The 15,627-nt window shown below is 50.5% G+C and overlaps 1 protein-coding gene across 1 annotated transcript in view; it reads left to right on the top strand.

Moving 5' to 3' along the window:
• TM9SF4 (transmembrane 9 superfamily member 4) overlaps nucleotides 1–15,627 on the top strand; it is a 263,480-nt gene that overhangs the window by 213,646 nt on the left and 34,207 nt on the right. Inside the window, exon 16 of the mRNA XM_069651011.1 lies at nucleotides 6,987–7,106. Within this exon, the coding sequence (XP_069507112.1) occupies nucleotides 6,987–7,106 (120 nt within the window). The remainder of the gene's footprint in view (nucleotides 1–6,986; nucleotides 7,107–15,627) is intronic.

A 15,627-nucleotide genomic window follows, 5' to 3' on the forward strand; every position in this document is an offset into this window, starting at 1 on the left:
AAACCAGTCCATAGAACTACCCACCTTTTTCCAAAACTCCACTAACATGGCGGAAAGAAGCCTCCACACACTGGATGTAAGGAGATGGGTTATTTATTATCTGGGAAGAACAAAGCCACCAAGAAAGACCAACCAGTGCTTCGTTTCAGTGGCAGCTGGTAGATAAGGGGGGACCCTGTCTCTAAATCAGCTATTTCTAAGTGGATCGTAAACTGCATCACACTGGTTCTCTCTTGCCAAGAGAGATCTACCCTTCACGCCTTAAGCACACCCCACTCTGGGCGCAGGGGTTACCATAGCATTCATTGCAAATGTTCCTCTAGATTCCATTTGCAGAGCAGCAGCCTGGAGTTCTGTACACACCTTTACACAACACTACTGCCTAGATGCGCACTCTAGGTCTGATTCTCTGGTGGGACAAGCCTTGCTAAGACATCTTCGCTACTGTTCCTTCACACATCCCACCACCATCTCTGGGTGCTGCTCGCTAGTATTTGCACAGCATGTGATTCTAAGAAGATCCACGAGCATCAGACGTGCATTACTCACCGTAATAGCATTTCTGATGATTGTATCTGCTTAGATTGACATGTGCGTACCCTTCTGGCCCTTGTGGAGTAGAAGGAACATGGACTTCATACACCTTCTCTCTTCTGTACTCGCTCACGCTGACTACAAGGCTCCCTCACAGCAGAGAAATACAACCAGAGGGACCTCGAAGCATGAAGGATTTTGGGTACACTACATGTCACGTTAGAGATATTGTTGGTCACACCCATGTCGATGCCCCCTTTCCATCTTCAAAAGAAAGATGCAATACTCTGTGATTTCCATTAGATTTTGGACTATATGCACAGCATGTGAATCTAAGCAGATACAATCATCAGAAATGCTATTCCGGTGAGTAATGCATGCCATTTAGTGCTGGTAATCTTCCACACATTCCGGGGGTTGTGTAGTCCACACAGGATGATGTTCCCTCTTCTTCCACACACACACTCTACCTGTGTATAAGGATTTCTCCTTTTCCCCACAGATGATGCACGCCAACCAGTATCTTCTAATCGAGCCAGGATTTACAATTTGTCTGGTTTTGAATGTTTTATAACAGCAGTTTGACAGCATGTTATATTAGAATTTTGCTCTATTTTGTCAGCCTTTGTTCAGTTCTGTTATTGGTGTGAAGCTAGGTAAAAGGAGGTATTTAAGGTTGTATGTTTTAGTGCGTTTTGTAATGTACTCTTAAGTCCCGTCCCCTTTCCTCCATACAGTAAGGGCGTCCCTTGCGAGAGACTGGAGACGGAACCTTTTTCACCAGAAAAATCTTCTTCCCCTTTAAATTCTAGAGGCGCGCGGGGTGCAGCCCTGGCAGCATGCACTCGCCTGACTCCGCCCACCGGCGCCACTCCTAAGTCCCCTTTTCCGCGTCGATGGGAACGGGCCAATTTCACCAGAGCTCCTGGGTTTGGCTTCGGCCATGTAAAACCACGTGCTCTTCCCCGGATATTCTTCTATCTTTGTCTTTTTTCTTTTAGATAATTGGTCCTCCAACGCCTCGCTCCTCCCCGGCGCATGTCAACTTCAGCAGGTGTCCAGCATGCGACGGGCTCTTCCCACATCAGACCCCCATGCTCTTTGTCTCCGCTGCCTTGGCCCCGACCACGGCTGGGAGGGTTGTTCCACGTGCAACGCCTTGACATCACAGGCACTGAAGAACAGGCTAGCTAGGTGGGGGGAGCTCTTCCAGAAGTCACCACTGGAGGACCTAAAGGACTTCGTCAAACATCACTCGGCCTAAGGTGAGGTCTCTATTCACCATCGCACCCCGCAAGGGTGACTCCTTCCCAAGGAAGCGCCTGACTGGGAGGAACCTTCTGGTTTCTAATACCAGCACACGTATCGAGGCTAGTCCAGCTACTGGCCTCACAGCCGAGGGGTCTCCGGATCCTTCCGGGATCAGTGCTGAGGGACCGCAAGGTTCTTCTACCGGGGTTACTCCCGAGGGGCAACGCCCTATTACCGGCAGCATTTCCGAGGGGGCGGAATAGGTCTTACGATCCAGCACCAAGCGTCTTGGACGGGGCTGGTTCCAGAGAGCCAGGCACCATGACTTTGGCACGTGCCAAGCAGCTTGACAAGATGGCTGCTAGTCTCCGACCTCCTAGCAGAGCGGGTGGAGGAACGAGTCACAAGGTGGGTCTGGTATCAACCAGGTACGTGGCCTACAACTTATTAATCAGCAGGGCAGGTTTCCCCTGCACCCTAGGCAGAGTGTGCCCCGGCCCCAGCAGCCCGTACCTACTCCGTCGATATCCCCTGCCACCTCTTCAGCCTCCAAAGACCAGTTCTTTGAAAGATTCTTGGCCCTGATGCGAACACCCCAGATGGGGTCCATCCTTCGGGATGCTATCCGGGACATGCTCCCTCAGGTCACCCCACCGGTACCCATAGTCATTTCTCCAATGGCTCTGGTGCCTCTGGCCCCAGTACTGCCCGCGCCGGCTCCTCCGATTCCGGCTCCCCTGCCTCAGGCAGTACAGGCGGTTCCAGCCTCCGGTCTCCACACTGCAGCCCACGGCGCCTAGTTCCCCTCCGCCAGTTCTTGATCCTCTGAGTACTCTGTTGGACACAGACAAGGAGGACCCTGACTTGCCATCTTCAGCAAAGGCCTTCCACCCCTCGTGGAATACCTGGGCCTTCCTCAGCCCGAGGTGGAACAGCCCGAGGAGGGGGTCTGGCAGAAGTCCTCACCCTAAGGCCTCCCTCCAAGATTGGGATCCCAATGCAGAAGGTCGTTTTGCCCTGGCCAAAAAGGGGTGGTTCAAACCACACACTACTCAACCTGTCAATAGGCACCTCGACACCAAGTACAGACAGTTGGAAGGGGATACACTCTTGCTTTCTGCTCATCCTCAGCCACACTCCTCTGTGATTGTTTCAGCGTCACTCTATTCTAAGCCTCAGTCATCCTCTGCACTGTTAGGCAAGGAGGAGAAGACCTTGGAGGCGTACGGGAAGAAGCTGTACTCCAACACCTCCCTGCACCTGCGTCAGGCCAATGCCATGCTGGCAGCTGTTAACCAAAGGCTCTGGCCGGAAATTGCGGACTTCCTCCTGGAACTTCCGCCACAAAGCCAGGCTCGCTTCAAGGCAGCGCAGGACATCATGGAGTCCGCAGTGGCCCATATCGAGACCTCTGACCGGGCCATCTGCTTTGCCACGGTCATGAAAAGGACAGCCTGGCTCCGGGCTACCAAGTTTAACCCAGACTTTCAGGACTGCATATTGGACCTTTCATTCAAGGGTAGTGACTGCTTCCACTCCACCACGGATGAAGAGTTAGGTAAAAAGAACAGCTCACAAACCACAAAGTCTTTATATATTCTTACGATGGCCGTGCCCAAGTCCAATCAACGCTCTGACAAGCGGCGGGTGTCTGAGGGGATCCGAGGCTTCCAAGAACGGAGGTCCAGACAACCTGAACGTTCCCTGAGTACGCATCGCAGGAAACTGCATAGGGGGGAGGGGTGGGCAAGGGATTCTTCCAATCCCCCTCCTCCGTAACAGCCTTGGAGGGAAAAAGCCCCTCCGGGCCCACATGTCTCCGGTGGAGTGAGGGGGGGCAAGCTTGCCTTCCACATGCAATTTTGGCACCAACATTTTTCGTACCCATGGATCCTCTCTGTAGTCTCCACCGGGTACCGCTTACCGGCCCCTTTCTCTCCTCCTCTCCTACAGATTGGGACAGCAACTCTGTTGGCAGAGATCCAGTCGCTCGTCGAGAGCCAGACAGTGGAAGAAGTCCCAGCCTCCCAGAGAGGATTGGGCTTCTATTGCAGGATTTTTGCCATACAGAAGAACCAGGCTGGCCTGAGAGTTATGTTGGACCTTTCCATCCTCAATTTCTCCCTTCCACTACAAAAATTCAAGATGGTTACGCCAGATCTCATTGTGGAGAAACTGAAAGGGGATACTGGCTATGCTCTGTGGATTTGAAAGACCAGGATCTACACGTCCTGATTTGGCAGCCGCATTGGTCCTTTCTGTGCTTCAGGATCATGGGCTGCCATTTCCAATACAAGGTGCTACCCTTCGGCCTCAATTCAGCCCCCAGGGTATTTACCAGATTGATGAACGCGGTGGCAGCTCTCCTCAGAGCACAGGGCCACCACGTCTATCCATACCTGGACGACTGGCTCGTCCGGGCCTCATCTCCGGAGGTGCTTCTCCACACCACCTCCTGACTCATGAACACACTCCACGACCTGGGATTTACTATCAACCTCAAGTCTTGGCTGCAACCCACGCAAAAGCTGACCTTCCTGGGCCTCATCTGGGACACGAGCTCCGAGAAGGTTTTCCCTTCGCAGGACAAGGTCACGGCCACCATGAGAGCCACTACTTGCTTCCTCTCCAGGTCTGACATCAGCCTGGTGGTACCAACACCTACTGGATATTATGGCGGCGGTCCTGTTAGCCGTCCCCCACACAAGACTCAGGATGAGGAGACTGCAGTTGCACTTTGCAGCCTCATGGAATCAGGAGAGCGGCCCACAATCGGAGCCTGTGGACATTACCACGTCTCTCCACCCATACCTCACCTGGTGGTCCGCAGACTTCAACCTACGGCGGGGCAGGCCCTTCCGGCAGCCTCTCCCTCAAGTCACTGTCACAACTGACCCCTCCCTGCAGGGCTGGGGAGCCACTCCAGACAGCCACAGGATCCATGGAGTCTGGACCCTACTGGAGCAGGAGTCCCATATCAACTGGCTAGAGTTGAAGGCCATATGGCTGGCTCTCAAGGCCTTCCTCCCTCTCATAGAGGGCATGACAGTGCTTATCCAGACGGACAACTCCACCAGCATGTACTATGTAAACAAGCAGGGGGGTACCAGGTCCCCGCCACTATGCAACCTTGCGGTCAGCATGTGGGAATGGGCTCTGGAGAACGACATCTACCTCTTGGCGGTCCACCTCCCGGGGTAATCCAACCTGGAAGTGGACAGGCTCCGCAAACTGGGGGAAGACCATTCCGAGTGGCAATTGACCAACCTGGTACTGAAAGAGATCTTCCTCGGGTGGGGGCAATCCCAAGTGGATCTGTTTGCCACCCAGGACAAGAAAAGCCAGAAGTTCGCCTCCTGGCAGGGACAGGGCCCAGGCTCCTTGGGCGATGCATTCCAGATACAATGGAACTACATGGCGGCCTACGCCTATCCGCCACACCCTTGATTCACAGGGTGATCTGCAGGATAAAACAATTTCATCACCTCAGCATCCTTTTGATAGCTCCCTGGTGGCCGGCGAGACCGTGGTTCTCCAAGCTTCTCAGCCTATTGGACAGGCCCCCCATTCACCTACCACTGGGCCCAGCTCTGCTCCTGACCCAGCGGGGGGAGGGGTGGCAGGGTTCTCCAACCTGCGCCTCACAAACTAGCCCTTGCAGCGTGGTTCCTGAGCAGGTCACTCTGAAACACTTGAACCTATCACAGGCTAACCTGGAGATCATCCAAGGCACCAGAAGCAAGGCGACCAAGAGCCAATATAAGAGCAAATGGTCTAGATTCTGTCATTGGGCCAACTCTAGGGAGATTGACCCCCTTAGGTGCTCATTGGATGACATACTCTCCTTCTTGGCGCACCTTGCACACTCCGAAGTGCGGTCAACACATGCCGCACTTATCTGGTAGCCATAGGCGCCTACAGGAATACGGAAGAGGGTCTCTTTTCCTCCTCCAACTCGGTGGTCAAGTAACATCTGGCAGGCCTCCATAGGCTCTACCCGCCCATAAAGGAGCCTCACCCGGTGTGGGACCTTAACGTAGTGTTGGGCGCCTTTGCGCACAAACCTTTTGAGCCAATGGCGTCCTCTGACATTAGGCTGGTTACTCTAAAAATAGCTCTGCTTGTGAGCCTCACCTGCGCTTGCTGAGTCAGCAAAATCCAGGCCCTTGTGGCATCAGAACCCTACACCACTTTCCACAAGAATAAGGTGGTCCTCCGGACGCACCCTGCATTCCTACCCAACGTCTCATCCGCCTTCCACCTGAACGAGGAGATTGTGTTGCCCACCTTCGCTGACCCCAAAGGATGAGCCTCGGAGGGTGTTGTATCATCTGGATGAAGTACTACCTGGAGAGGACCATGGTATTCCGCAAGTCGGATGCCCTCTTTGTCACCTTTGGTGGGTCAAGGCCAGGTTATCAGGCTTCCAAGGCCCCATTGCGAGGTGGATGGTTGCGGCCATCAAGGAGGCCTATGAGGAGCAGCACTAGCCAGCTCTGGCCAATTTGCATGCCCATGCGGGCAGGGCCAAGGCCACAGCCGTTGCATTCCAACGGCATGTCCCGTGGCAAGTCCTCAGCAGGGCGGCCACCCCTTCGGCTTTTTGCAGGAATTACTGTCTGGATGCTGCCTCTAGGTCAGACTTGGCTTTCGGGCAGGTGGTTCTGAGAAACCTGTTTGCTTAAGGAGCAGCTCCTCTCCACCCTGGGGCTGCATTCAGTTGTAATCGCCCATACAGTATGGAGGAAAGGGGATGGGGGGACGTAAGAGTGATTAAAAGTTACTCACCGTAGTGACAAAAATACTTAGCCCATAGTCCCCTTTCCTCCATATGTCCCACCATCCTCCCTCCTAATAATACTGCTGTCATTAGGCAATGTTGTATATTGTTGACCCGTCAATGAGGACTGAGGAGTGGTGCCAGTGGGCGGAGTCAGGCGAGCGCATGCTCCCATGGTCGGGCTCTTGCACGCCTCTAAATTTAAAGGGGAAGAGGATTTTTCTGGTGAAAGGTTCCATCTCCCGTCCCTCGCAAGGGACGCCCTTACAGTATGGAGGAAAGGTGACTATGGATTGAGAGATCATTGGTCACTACAGTGAGTAACTATTAATTTCTATGATCTATTTTGAGGGTGGCCCTCTTTGTGATGACGTTCGACAGAATCTTCTCTGTTGTTAAATGTCTGTTTTGCTTTTTCCAGGCAATTTGGGAGAATCAGTTCTACTACCTCTTCGGCTTCCTCTTCCTGGTATTTATAATCCTTGTGGTGTCCTGTTCTCAAATTAGCATCGTCATGGTGTACTTCCAGCTTTGTGCAGAGGTAAGAATGGGCCAGTTGCCATACTGTGATTTTCAGTGTGTCGTGAAAAAACTTTCATTGGGTTGCAGAGATTAGTGCATAGACATGGTGGTTTTCTGTGGCATTACCGTGAATACTTTGTGCTTTGGGATTAGTGGAGAAGATTGTGGGATTGACCAGATCCTGTGTACTTCAAGATGTAGTACTACTACGAGATTGGATGGGGGGGTGTTGGTTGTAGTGTTTGGCACTTGTTTTATTTATTGGGTATTTATAATGCGCCTATGCAGCAAGTGGTGTTTCAAGGCGCAACAAGAGTCATTCGGATCATGCAAGTGAAGTAACAAAAAGTGCAGGGGAGTGGGGAGAAGGGGGGCGAGAGTGCCAGTCAGAGCGGAATGCGCTAATGCTAAGGAGGGAAAGGAAGTGCAGGTCGGAATGGAGAGTGTGCAAGTGATGAGGGTGGGGAGGGACAAATGGAGGGTGTGAGGGCTCCTCGGCTTGGCAAGTGCTATGGGTGGACCAGTGCCAGGGAATGCAGAGTACAGGGGAATGCAAAGTGCAAAGACAGGACTGGATGGGCTCAATAGGGGGTGCAGTCCCAGCCAGGCTAGTGCAGGTTGGGGGGGGGGGGGAGGTATTGGGAGGGGGGTCAGGAGAGACCGGGTCATGGAGGGCCTGGTGCCCTGTATAAATCAGTAGGTACCAGGCAGCCAGTCAAATGCTGCAGAGTGGGACATTAGCAGGAGTGGGAAGGAAGACGAGAAAGGAGGGTCTTGAGAAGCTTCTGGAACTTAAGGAGATCCTGCTCAAGTCTGAGAGGTGCAGGAAGGCCATTCCAGATGGATGCTCCTGCGGAAGTGGGATCTACCCCCCACTCTCTGTTTGGAAAAGTCTGATCTGCAAGACCGAAGCTGGGGAGGTATTTAGGGGAGAGAAAGTTGGAGGTAGAGGGGTCCCAGGTAGCCTCGTGTGTGATGCAGAAGTTCTTGAATTTGATCCTCAACGGCCGGGAGCCAGTGGAAAGATTTTTGGGCTGGGGAGTCGGGGGTCCCTGGGCTTGAGGCCAAGGATAAATCTCAATCCTATTCTGGATTAGTTGAAGGGGGCGAAGGGAGGATTTGGGCAGATTGAGGAAGAGGCTGTTGCAGTAGTCCAACCTAGACAGGGACCAGAGCTCTGGAGACATTGAGTTTCTGGGGGAAGGTAAGGAAGGGAAGAATGCCTCTGAGAAGGTGAAGCGGCCAGTAAGCCTTCTTGGCTAGGTCTGCAATGTGAGGAGAGGAGTCAAAGAAGATGCCAAGTTCTTTTGCCTCACAAGCTGGTGAGGGGAGGAGGCCCATGGAGGGTGACCAGAGAGTCGGAGGGAAGGAGGGAGCTGGGGTCCCAATTAGAAGGATGTATTACTGGCATTAAGGCAGATATTGTTTGCAGCCTGAATAGTGGTCAAAGTCGGGAATGAAAGGGGAAGAGGCAGCAGTGGAGGGAAAACTGGAGAGCTGCAGGTCGTCCGCAAAACACGATGTGAGGAGAGAAGGTGGAGATCAAATGGGCTAGAGGGGCATGGTAGATGTTGAAGAGCCGCTGCGAGAGGATTTAGAGCCCTGAGGGATGCCTTTGGTGGAGAGTGTGATGGGGAGAGAAAAGGGCCCAGTTGAACCTGGGATGGTCAGTCAAAGAGTAAGGTCAACCAGTCAAGCGCCAGGTCTGTGATGCCAAAGGGTATCACAGAGCCAATTTAGGAGGGTGGCATGATTGACTGTATCAAAGACTGAGGAAAGGTCAAGAAAAATGAGAACAGAAGGAGAGTTGGAATTGAGATTTGAGAGCAAGTCCTCATGGGTGTTCAGGAGTGCAGTGTCTGTGCCTCTGGCTGCTCTGAAGCCAGACTGGTGGTTGTGGAGACAACCAACAGATTTATTGTTGGATCAGCTGGGAGATAACCAGCTTCTCCAAGAGTTTGCCCGCAATGGGGGTAATTGAGATGGGGCAGTGGTTAGCCGGGCGCAGGAGATGTCGGCAGAAGGCTTTTTGCGGAGAGGTTGAACAAAAGTGCTTGAGGGGTAGCCGGGAGGAGCCTGTGGCAAAGGAGTGATCTTTATTTTATTGGTTTTTTATAACATGCCTAATGACATACCGGAGTTTGGTTTCTAAGCAAGTGCAGATCTGGGATTCGAACCTCTGTTGCTATGCGTGGTCTTGCTTCCAAGACCAGCGTGTTGCCTCTTGTAAAAATCATCCAAGGCTGGGTGCAAGGGAGGCTATGTTCTTGATAGTTCGGGAGGAGCAGAGAAGCACCTGTTTGGAAGAGACTTTCATAGAGGACCTGCCCAGATACCTCTTCTGCTGATATGGGCAAGAAAAAGCCGAGTGAGCGGCAAGGGGACAGGGAGGCCAGAGAGTGGTTGAGGGAGTGGTGTAGGGGAGAGTGAGGACAAGATCTCCCGGGTTTTGGTTATGAAGTGAGTAGCCAGTGCAGTGGGTCAGGCATGGCAAAGGTGAAGTGGAGACTGCAATAGGATTAGCGAGTTCCTTGCAGATTTTGAACAGTTCAGCCGTGTTAGTGGCCCCAGAGATGCAGGCTTGGATATAGGCGGCTGCCTTCAAGCGGATGAGTCTGTAGTGCCTTTAGAGCAGGCGGCAAGCCAGTCTTCTGTTGGAGGATGTGTTCAAAGCCTGTCACTTCTGCTCAGCAGCTCTGCACTTGAGTTTCAGAGAGTCTAGGTTGGCATCAGACCTTGTGTTGCGCTTGGACGCAGGCTTCATGACGGGGGCAAGGGTGACCAGTTGGTTGGAAATGTTGATGTGAAGGTTAGCAACGGCTGTGTAAGAGTCAGTGGTTGGAGTGGGAGGGGGAATGAAAGTTCCAGCAAAAGCAGCAACTGACACTCGCTTAATTGCTCGAATGAGGGAGGAGACTGGCAGTGCGGGCAGAGGCTTAGCCGGGGGCCCAAGAGATCCAGGTGAGAGGACAGGAGAGCATGATCAGACCAGGAGATACATGTAGTGAGAGGGTTGGTGACTGGGATGTCCACCAAGATGAGAGCATCCAAGGTGCGTCTAGCTGAATGCGTTGGACCAGAGGGAAGAATGGTGAGGGAAAGAGTTGGAGGCTGCGGAAGAGACCAGCTGCCACATCAGGGGAGTCACTGTGAATATTGAAGTCTCTGAGGCAGAGAAGCTTGAAGGTGGAGGCCAGAAGAGAAGAGAAGAGGCAAGGTCAGACCACTCTGAGGAAGAGGGAGTCCGGACCAGGCATCCTGTAGATGGTGGAGAGAGTCAGCGAGAGGATTGAAGAGATCCCAAGCCTGCAGATAAGACATTCGAAGGAAGTGTTGGACTGAGTGGGTATGATAATAGCAGAGACCCATTCAGGGAAGATCAAGGCCACTCCGCCCCTAGACCTGTTAGGCCTGGACTTGAAGAGGATCTTGTAGCGCCTCTGGGAGGAGTGTGATAAAAATAGTGACAGAGCTGACCGCGAACCAGATCTCGGTGAGAGCGAGGACAACTAGGTTGAAGTCTTCATGGAGGTGGCAGACGTCGGAGGATTGTTTAACGGCAGAGCAAGAGTTGAGGGTAGCTAAGTGGAGCTGGTTGCCACCTTTTGAAGGTCTTCTGAGGAGGGGTACAGGAATGTGGTATGCCTGCAAGTGGTGGCGAAGAGGTGAGAGGAGGGGTGGTGGTGGTAGGAGGAGGACTGGCAGGAGAAGGAAGGAATTGATGAGAGACAGAAGACACCCATCTGGAAGGAGAAGGTTGGGCTGAGAGCCCTTGGCCATGACGGCACCCTTCTGGTAGACCTTGATGCCTCTAGAGGATGGGAAATATGCCAAGAGTACTTCTCATCGGGTTCGACCATTAATGGGCGAAGAAACGAAAGGGGAGAGCACCCCAGATCAAATGGGGAATCCAGAGGGGGAACAACAAAGAGGATGTTAGTGACAGTCTGCCTGGAGAAGCGTTGACATGGGTGTCGGAGATGGCAGGCCTGGATTGGAGTCCATGAGATCTTCCTTCAACTTTTTCCTTCCAGGGCTTTGAAAGAGATGGGGCAGGTGATAGAGTAGCAGTTAGAGAAGATGGCAGAGATGGAAAGCACCATAGAGAAAGCAGAGGGATGGATATATGGATATATATATGAGAGAGAGAGAGAGAGAGAGAGAGAGAGAGAGAGACTCATTCATTCATTCATTCATTCATTGCCAGTGAAGGGTCATACAGCAGGCGGAGGGCGATCTTGACAAAGAGGCTAAGATTAGATCCTTTGCCAGTATTATGGAGAATTGTGCCAATTCTCTCTACCTTAGAGACCCCCAGCAACTTTGCTGGATTTTGAGGACTTGATTCTTTTGAACCTGGAGAGAGTGACACCTTTTTTCCACTCTCTCATGTATTTTAATGTGATTTATTTTTTTGTTCTGTTTCTGTTGTGGAGTCTGACAAACTCCATAGGCATCATCTTTTACATTGTGGCACACAGCACCTTTAGTGCAGTGACACAGGGAAGTCTCTTAGATTTCCCCTAGGTTTAAATAACTTCTCTGGGATAAACTGTTTCCCAGAGCAGTTAAGTGAAATTGACTTTACTTACATTTATAACTTTCTAGACCCAGCACACACTATCTTACAATAGGGTGCTGGAGGGGTTACTTGGTATCCCCTTTGTCTAGCTTCTTGCCCTTTCCTCACTGAATGGCTGGTGGAAGTGGTTTCATGTTTACTACAGTGGTGTGCATTTACCACGGGCTGCATTCGCAGCTGCAGTAAAGCACCCAAGGTTGCCATTTTTGTCAAAATGGCCCCGGTTTTCTTTTTTCGCCATTTCTTTGTGGAAAGGTCCTTCTTGAGATTTACTCTGCCTGCCAAACCCGGATTGGTCCCTTTGTTCGTTTTGCCTTTGGCGGGATTCACAAGTGAAGCCCGCCTCTGGCTCCAGGGTGTCTGGGGTAGGCAGGAAGTGAGGGAGGTGCCTGAAACTCCCTGTGCTTAGTCTCCTAGGAGACCCAAATGCACTCTGTGATTGGCTCGCTGACTGTCCGGCAAGGACAGCCACCCCGCTTGGTGATTGACAGCTAGGCTGGAATGAAAGGGAGAGAGCTGTATAAAAGGCAAGTCTTTTTGCTTGGAAGGCAGACTTGACCACTGGACGAAGGAACCGAAGAAGAGTTTGAAAAGGACGCCTGCTGCAACTCCTTCACCGTTGGTTTGCCCAGTGAAGCCCTGCTGCAGTGCCGAAATGCCAAGATCGCATAGATGGAGAAGCCCCTGCAAGGACGACTTCTCCCCTTGAGTTGGTGGGGCCAATCAACTCCAGAGTAAGTCACCTGGACATCCATCTCGGAGCTGGTTGAATTTCTACAGAGTTGCTGCTGGAAACCGTAGAGCCAGGGAGAGGAACACCAGTTTGTGTGTGTTGCTTTTAAGTTGGCCAAGAGCTCCAGGAAGATCCTCTGGACTCCCAGGAAGCAGGACTGACTGAGCCTGAGCCTCCTCAACAGAGTGCAGGACCCCAGAAGAAAGTAAAGTCCATCTCGACAGCCGGGAACCGCAGTGTTGCTGTTTGCGGTAGACGCGAGGAGCTGAAACACTGAACTGCCACTGAAAGTGAAGTTTGCCGGTTGCAATTTTTGTCCGTCCCAGTCCAGTGCAGGAGCCCCCCGACGTCCTCCCTCTTGACCCCACGACTGAGGCCCAGGAACAGTGAGATCTGCAGAGCTGCACAGCAACAGGAGTCATCTGCTGCATCTTTTCTTCATTTTAAAGGAACTGTACAAAATCTAAGAGAACGTATCTCTTGCTGTAGAGCTGCTTGCATCTTCTACTACTCACAAGTCTAATAGCTTGTGGCCCTACATTGATTCATCTTTTTCTACAAAGACTTCTGAAACATTGTGCAAAGACTTTTCTACTTACCTTCAAGGAAGTGTTTCAGCCCATCTAGACTCTTGCCTATTGAGTTTGGCTTTGCCTGTTTTAAATGAATGACTCTGATTGGGGATATGAAAGTATTTGCCTGCTTAAGAAATATTTGTGGTAACTTGTTTGCTCTAATAATCTATTCCTTTTTACTTGCTCTTAACTAATTGTGAATGCCAACAGTAATACATTAATTTCAACAGCACCCTAGCAATTGAAAGTCGCCTGTGGGTGTAGGTCTCTGCTGTATGCCATCCCAAATGGGTATTTATTGATTCTGAACTAAGTGATTGTGTGGTTTTGAAGTATGTGTGGTGTTTTACAGTGCTCCCTTCTGAAGAAGGCTTACATTAATGGAGTGTAAATAAATTAATAATTGTTTTATCAAGAAACCCTGTGCGTAAGTGTTTGCTTGAATACTTGTCACTGTGAACCTCTGTGTAACTCCCCTACAGCTCACATTGACCCCTCTTGAGATAAGCCTGGCTACTCATCCACACTACCAAAGGTTGAGTTACTACTGCCAGGAGGTCAGGGTTGTTGTAGTGCACCCTATGGGTACTGCATATAATCTTGCCTAACAGCCAGCCTTCCTTTGCCAGCTGCAGAAGACTTTATACAGAGACTTCTGCAGTTATTTCACGAAGAGCACAGCTGTAACGCTAAAGTGTAGCTCGGGCTGGACCCAATAGCTCTGAAGCGGCTGAAGACCTAGAGCTGGGAGCACAGTGCTGGATTGGGGTGGGAGGAGGAGGGGGGGGGATCTCTAGATGTCTTGCTAGAGGAAGGAGTGCCTAAACTCCAAAACAGCAAATGCAAAACACATAGATTTGAGTTTCCTGGATAGGTAAGAGGCCAGTTTCAAGACACAGCATCAAATGTAAACATCTAATTTAGAGTTTCTTGGATAGAGATGAGGGGAAAAGCCTACATTTGAAAACTTAACAGCAGGTGCAAAACACCCAGATTTGGGATTCCTGGATATATACTGCAGATATGGATAACATACACTGCGGGTGACGTGCATCAGACTTCAAGCTTTATGGTAGGAGTAATAAGAGAGGTGGGACAATTTAATGGGGAGAAATAATGACTGCCCCGCCACCCTTTCCGACCCAGGCTCCACAGGCAAACATAATCTGTAGCTTTTGTAGGAGCTGCCTTTTGCCTCAGGCCCTTCGCTGAGGGGGCTGCCCTGGAGACCTGACATAAAAGGCCACCAGGCCCAAACATGGTGGGGGGATGGGGGAGTTGCGGTGGGCTGGGAAGGGGAATCCGGAAGAGGGCTGGGGGTCGGGAAAGCCCAGGTAACATGCCACAAAGCGTCAAATGCGGCGAAAATTTACTTTTTAAGAACAAAAATGAAGTCACACCTGCCTACAATCCACTCACCTTGCCCACCCTGTGATTACAGCTGACATGCCTTGCAGGCATGTTCTGCCAGCCACTACCCCGAAACACACACAGTGCAGGCCACCAGGCCCAATCACTTGCCTTTCTCTAGGTTTGTTTAGAGTACTGTGTGAGTATTGTAAAATATTGGGTAATTTTTACTGGCAAATGGGATATTCCAAAGTAGGGAGACCTCTTATAAAGAGATGGCCCAAAATCAGATTGCTCAAAATTGACTACCCAAATCTTGACTTTCTACACTATTATAAAGACCTACGCTTAGAAGTGGTTAATTATGAAATCCATCCTGAAGGCAATGCCAATGCATTTTTTTGTAGCTTTTATGTTCACATCAAATTCTCTCACGTGACAAAATAGGATAAGGAAACTGGCAGAGAGATAAGCCGAAAAATGACAGCTATCGCGTAAAGCCAACCATGCTGCACCAGTAGCCCAGTGTTAATGGAGTTTTTTTTCTAAAGTTCACTTGAGGTAAGATTCTCTAAAACTATCCCTTGGTATACAGGTCCACAATTCTTAGTATAAGTCTGTACTACCCAAAGGATGTGGTAGAATGGCAGAGCAGCCAGGCTTATCTTAGGAGGAGGAAGTGCGCTGTAGGTAAGTACACTGAACCCAGTCAATACAACAGTCCAAATAAACTTACACAATGAAAGTTATATTCAGATACATTTATTTTATATACACAAGGCAGGTAAGTAAACTCTTCTACACTAACCAATACACACAGGAATTATTCACAATACTTTTCAAAGGTGACTGCTTCAATTATAGTTGCTCGCGGTTACAATTGTTACAGAGAATGACACTAATGACGTAGATTACAGAAAAATGGCAATGCCATTCAGTTAATACAGTCCCAGCCGACTAAGTCAGTGGGAAGGAAAAGGAGTGTTATTCACATTTTAGTAGTAATGTATGTTACTTTTTTCAAGCTTCGAATGCTTTGGCAGTTGTAAGGAAGGCATGGTATCAACAGTAAGAAAACAAGTGATCGCAGTTCAAGGGTGTTTAACTTTTTACAAGGGTGTGATAAACACCTATCTAAATCTATAAATGGGAGCAAGCAACGGCCATCAAATAATAATGCAGTCCTAGTGGAGTCTTGTCAAAATAAAAGAGCCTGTTCTAAAAATACATGTTGCCAATCCTTACTGCCAATTTACAAATTGTGTGGGGGTAGTGTTCATGAAAAAGAAAAGTGTTCACA

The sequence above is a fragment of the Ambystoma mexicanum genome, chromosome 3p, assembly GCF_040938575.1.
Source record: "Ambystoma mexicanum isolate Mex_15411 chromosome 3p, UKY_AmexF1_1, whole genome shotgun sequence".
NCBI lineage: Eukaryota > Metazoa > Chordata > Amphibia > Caudata > Ambystomatidae > Ambystoma > Ambystoma mexicanum.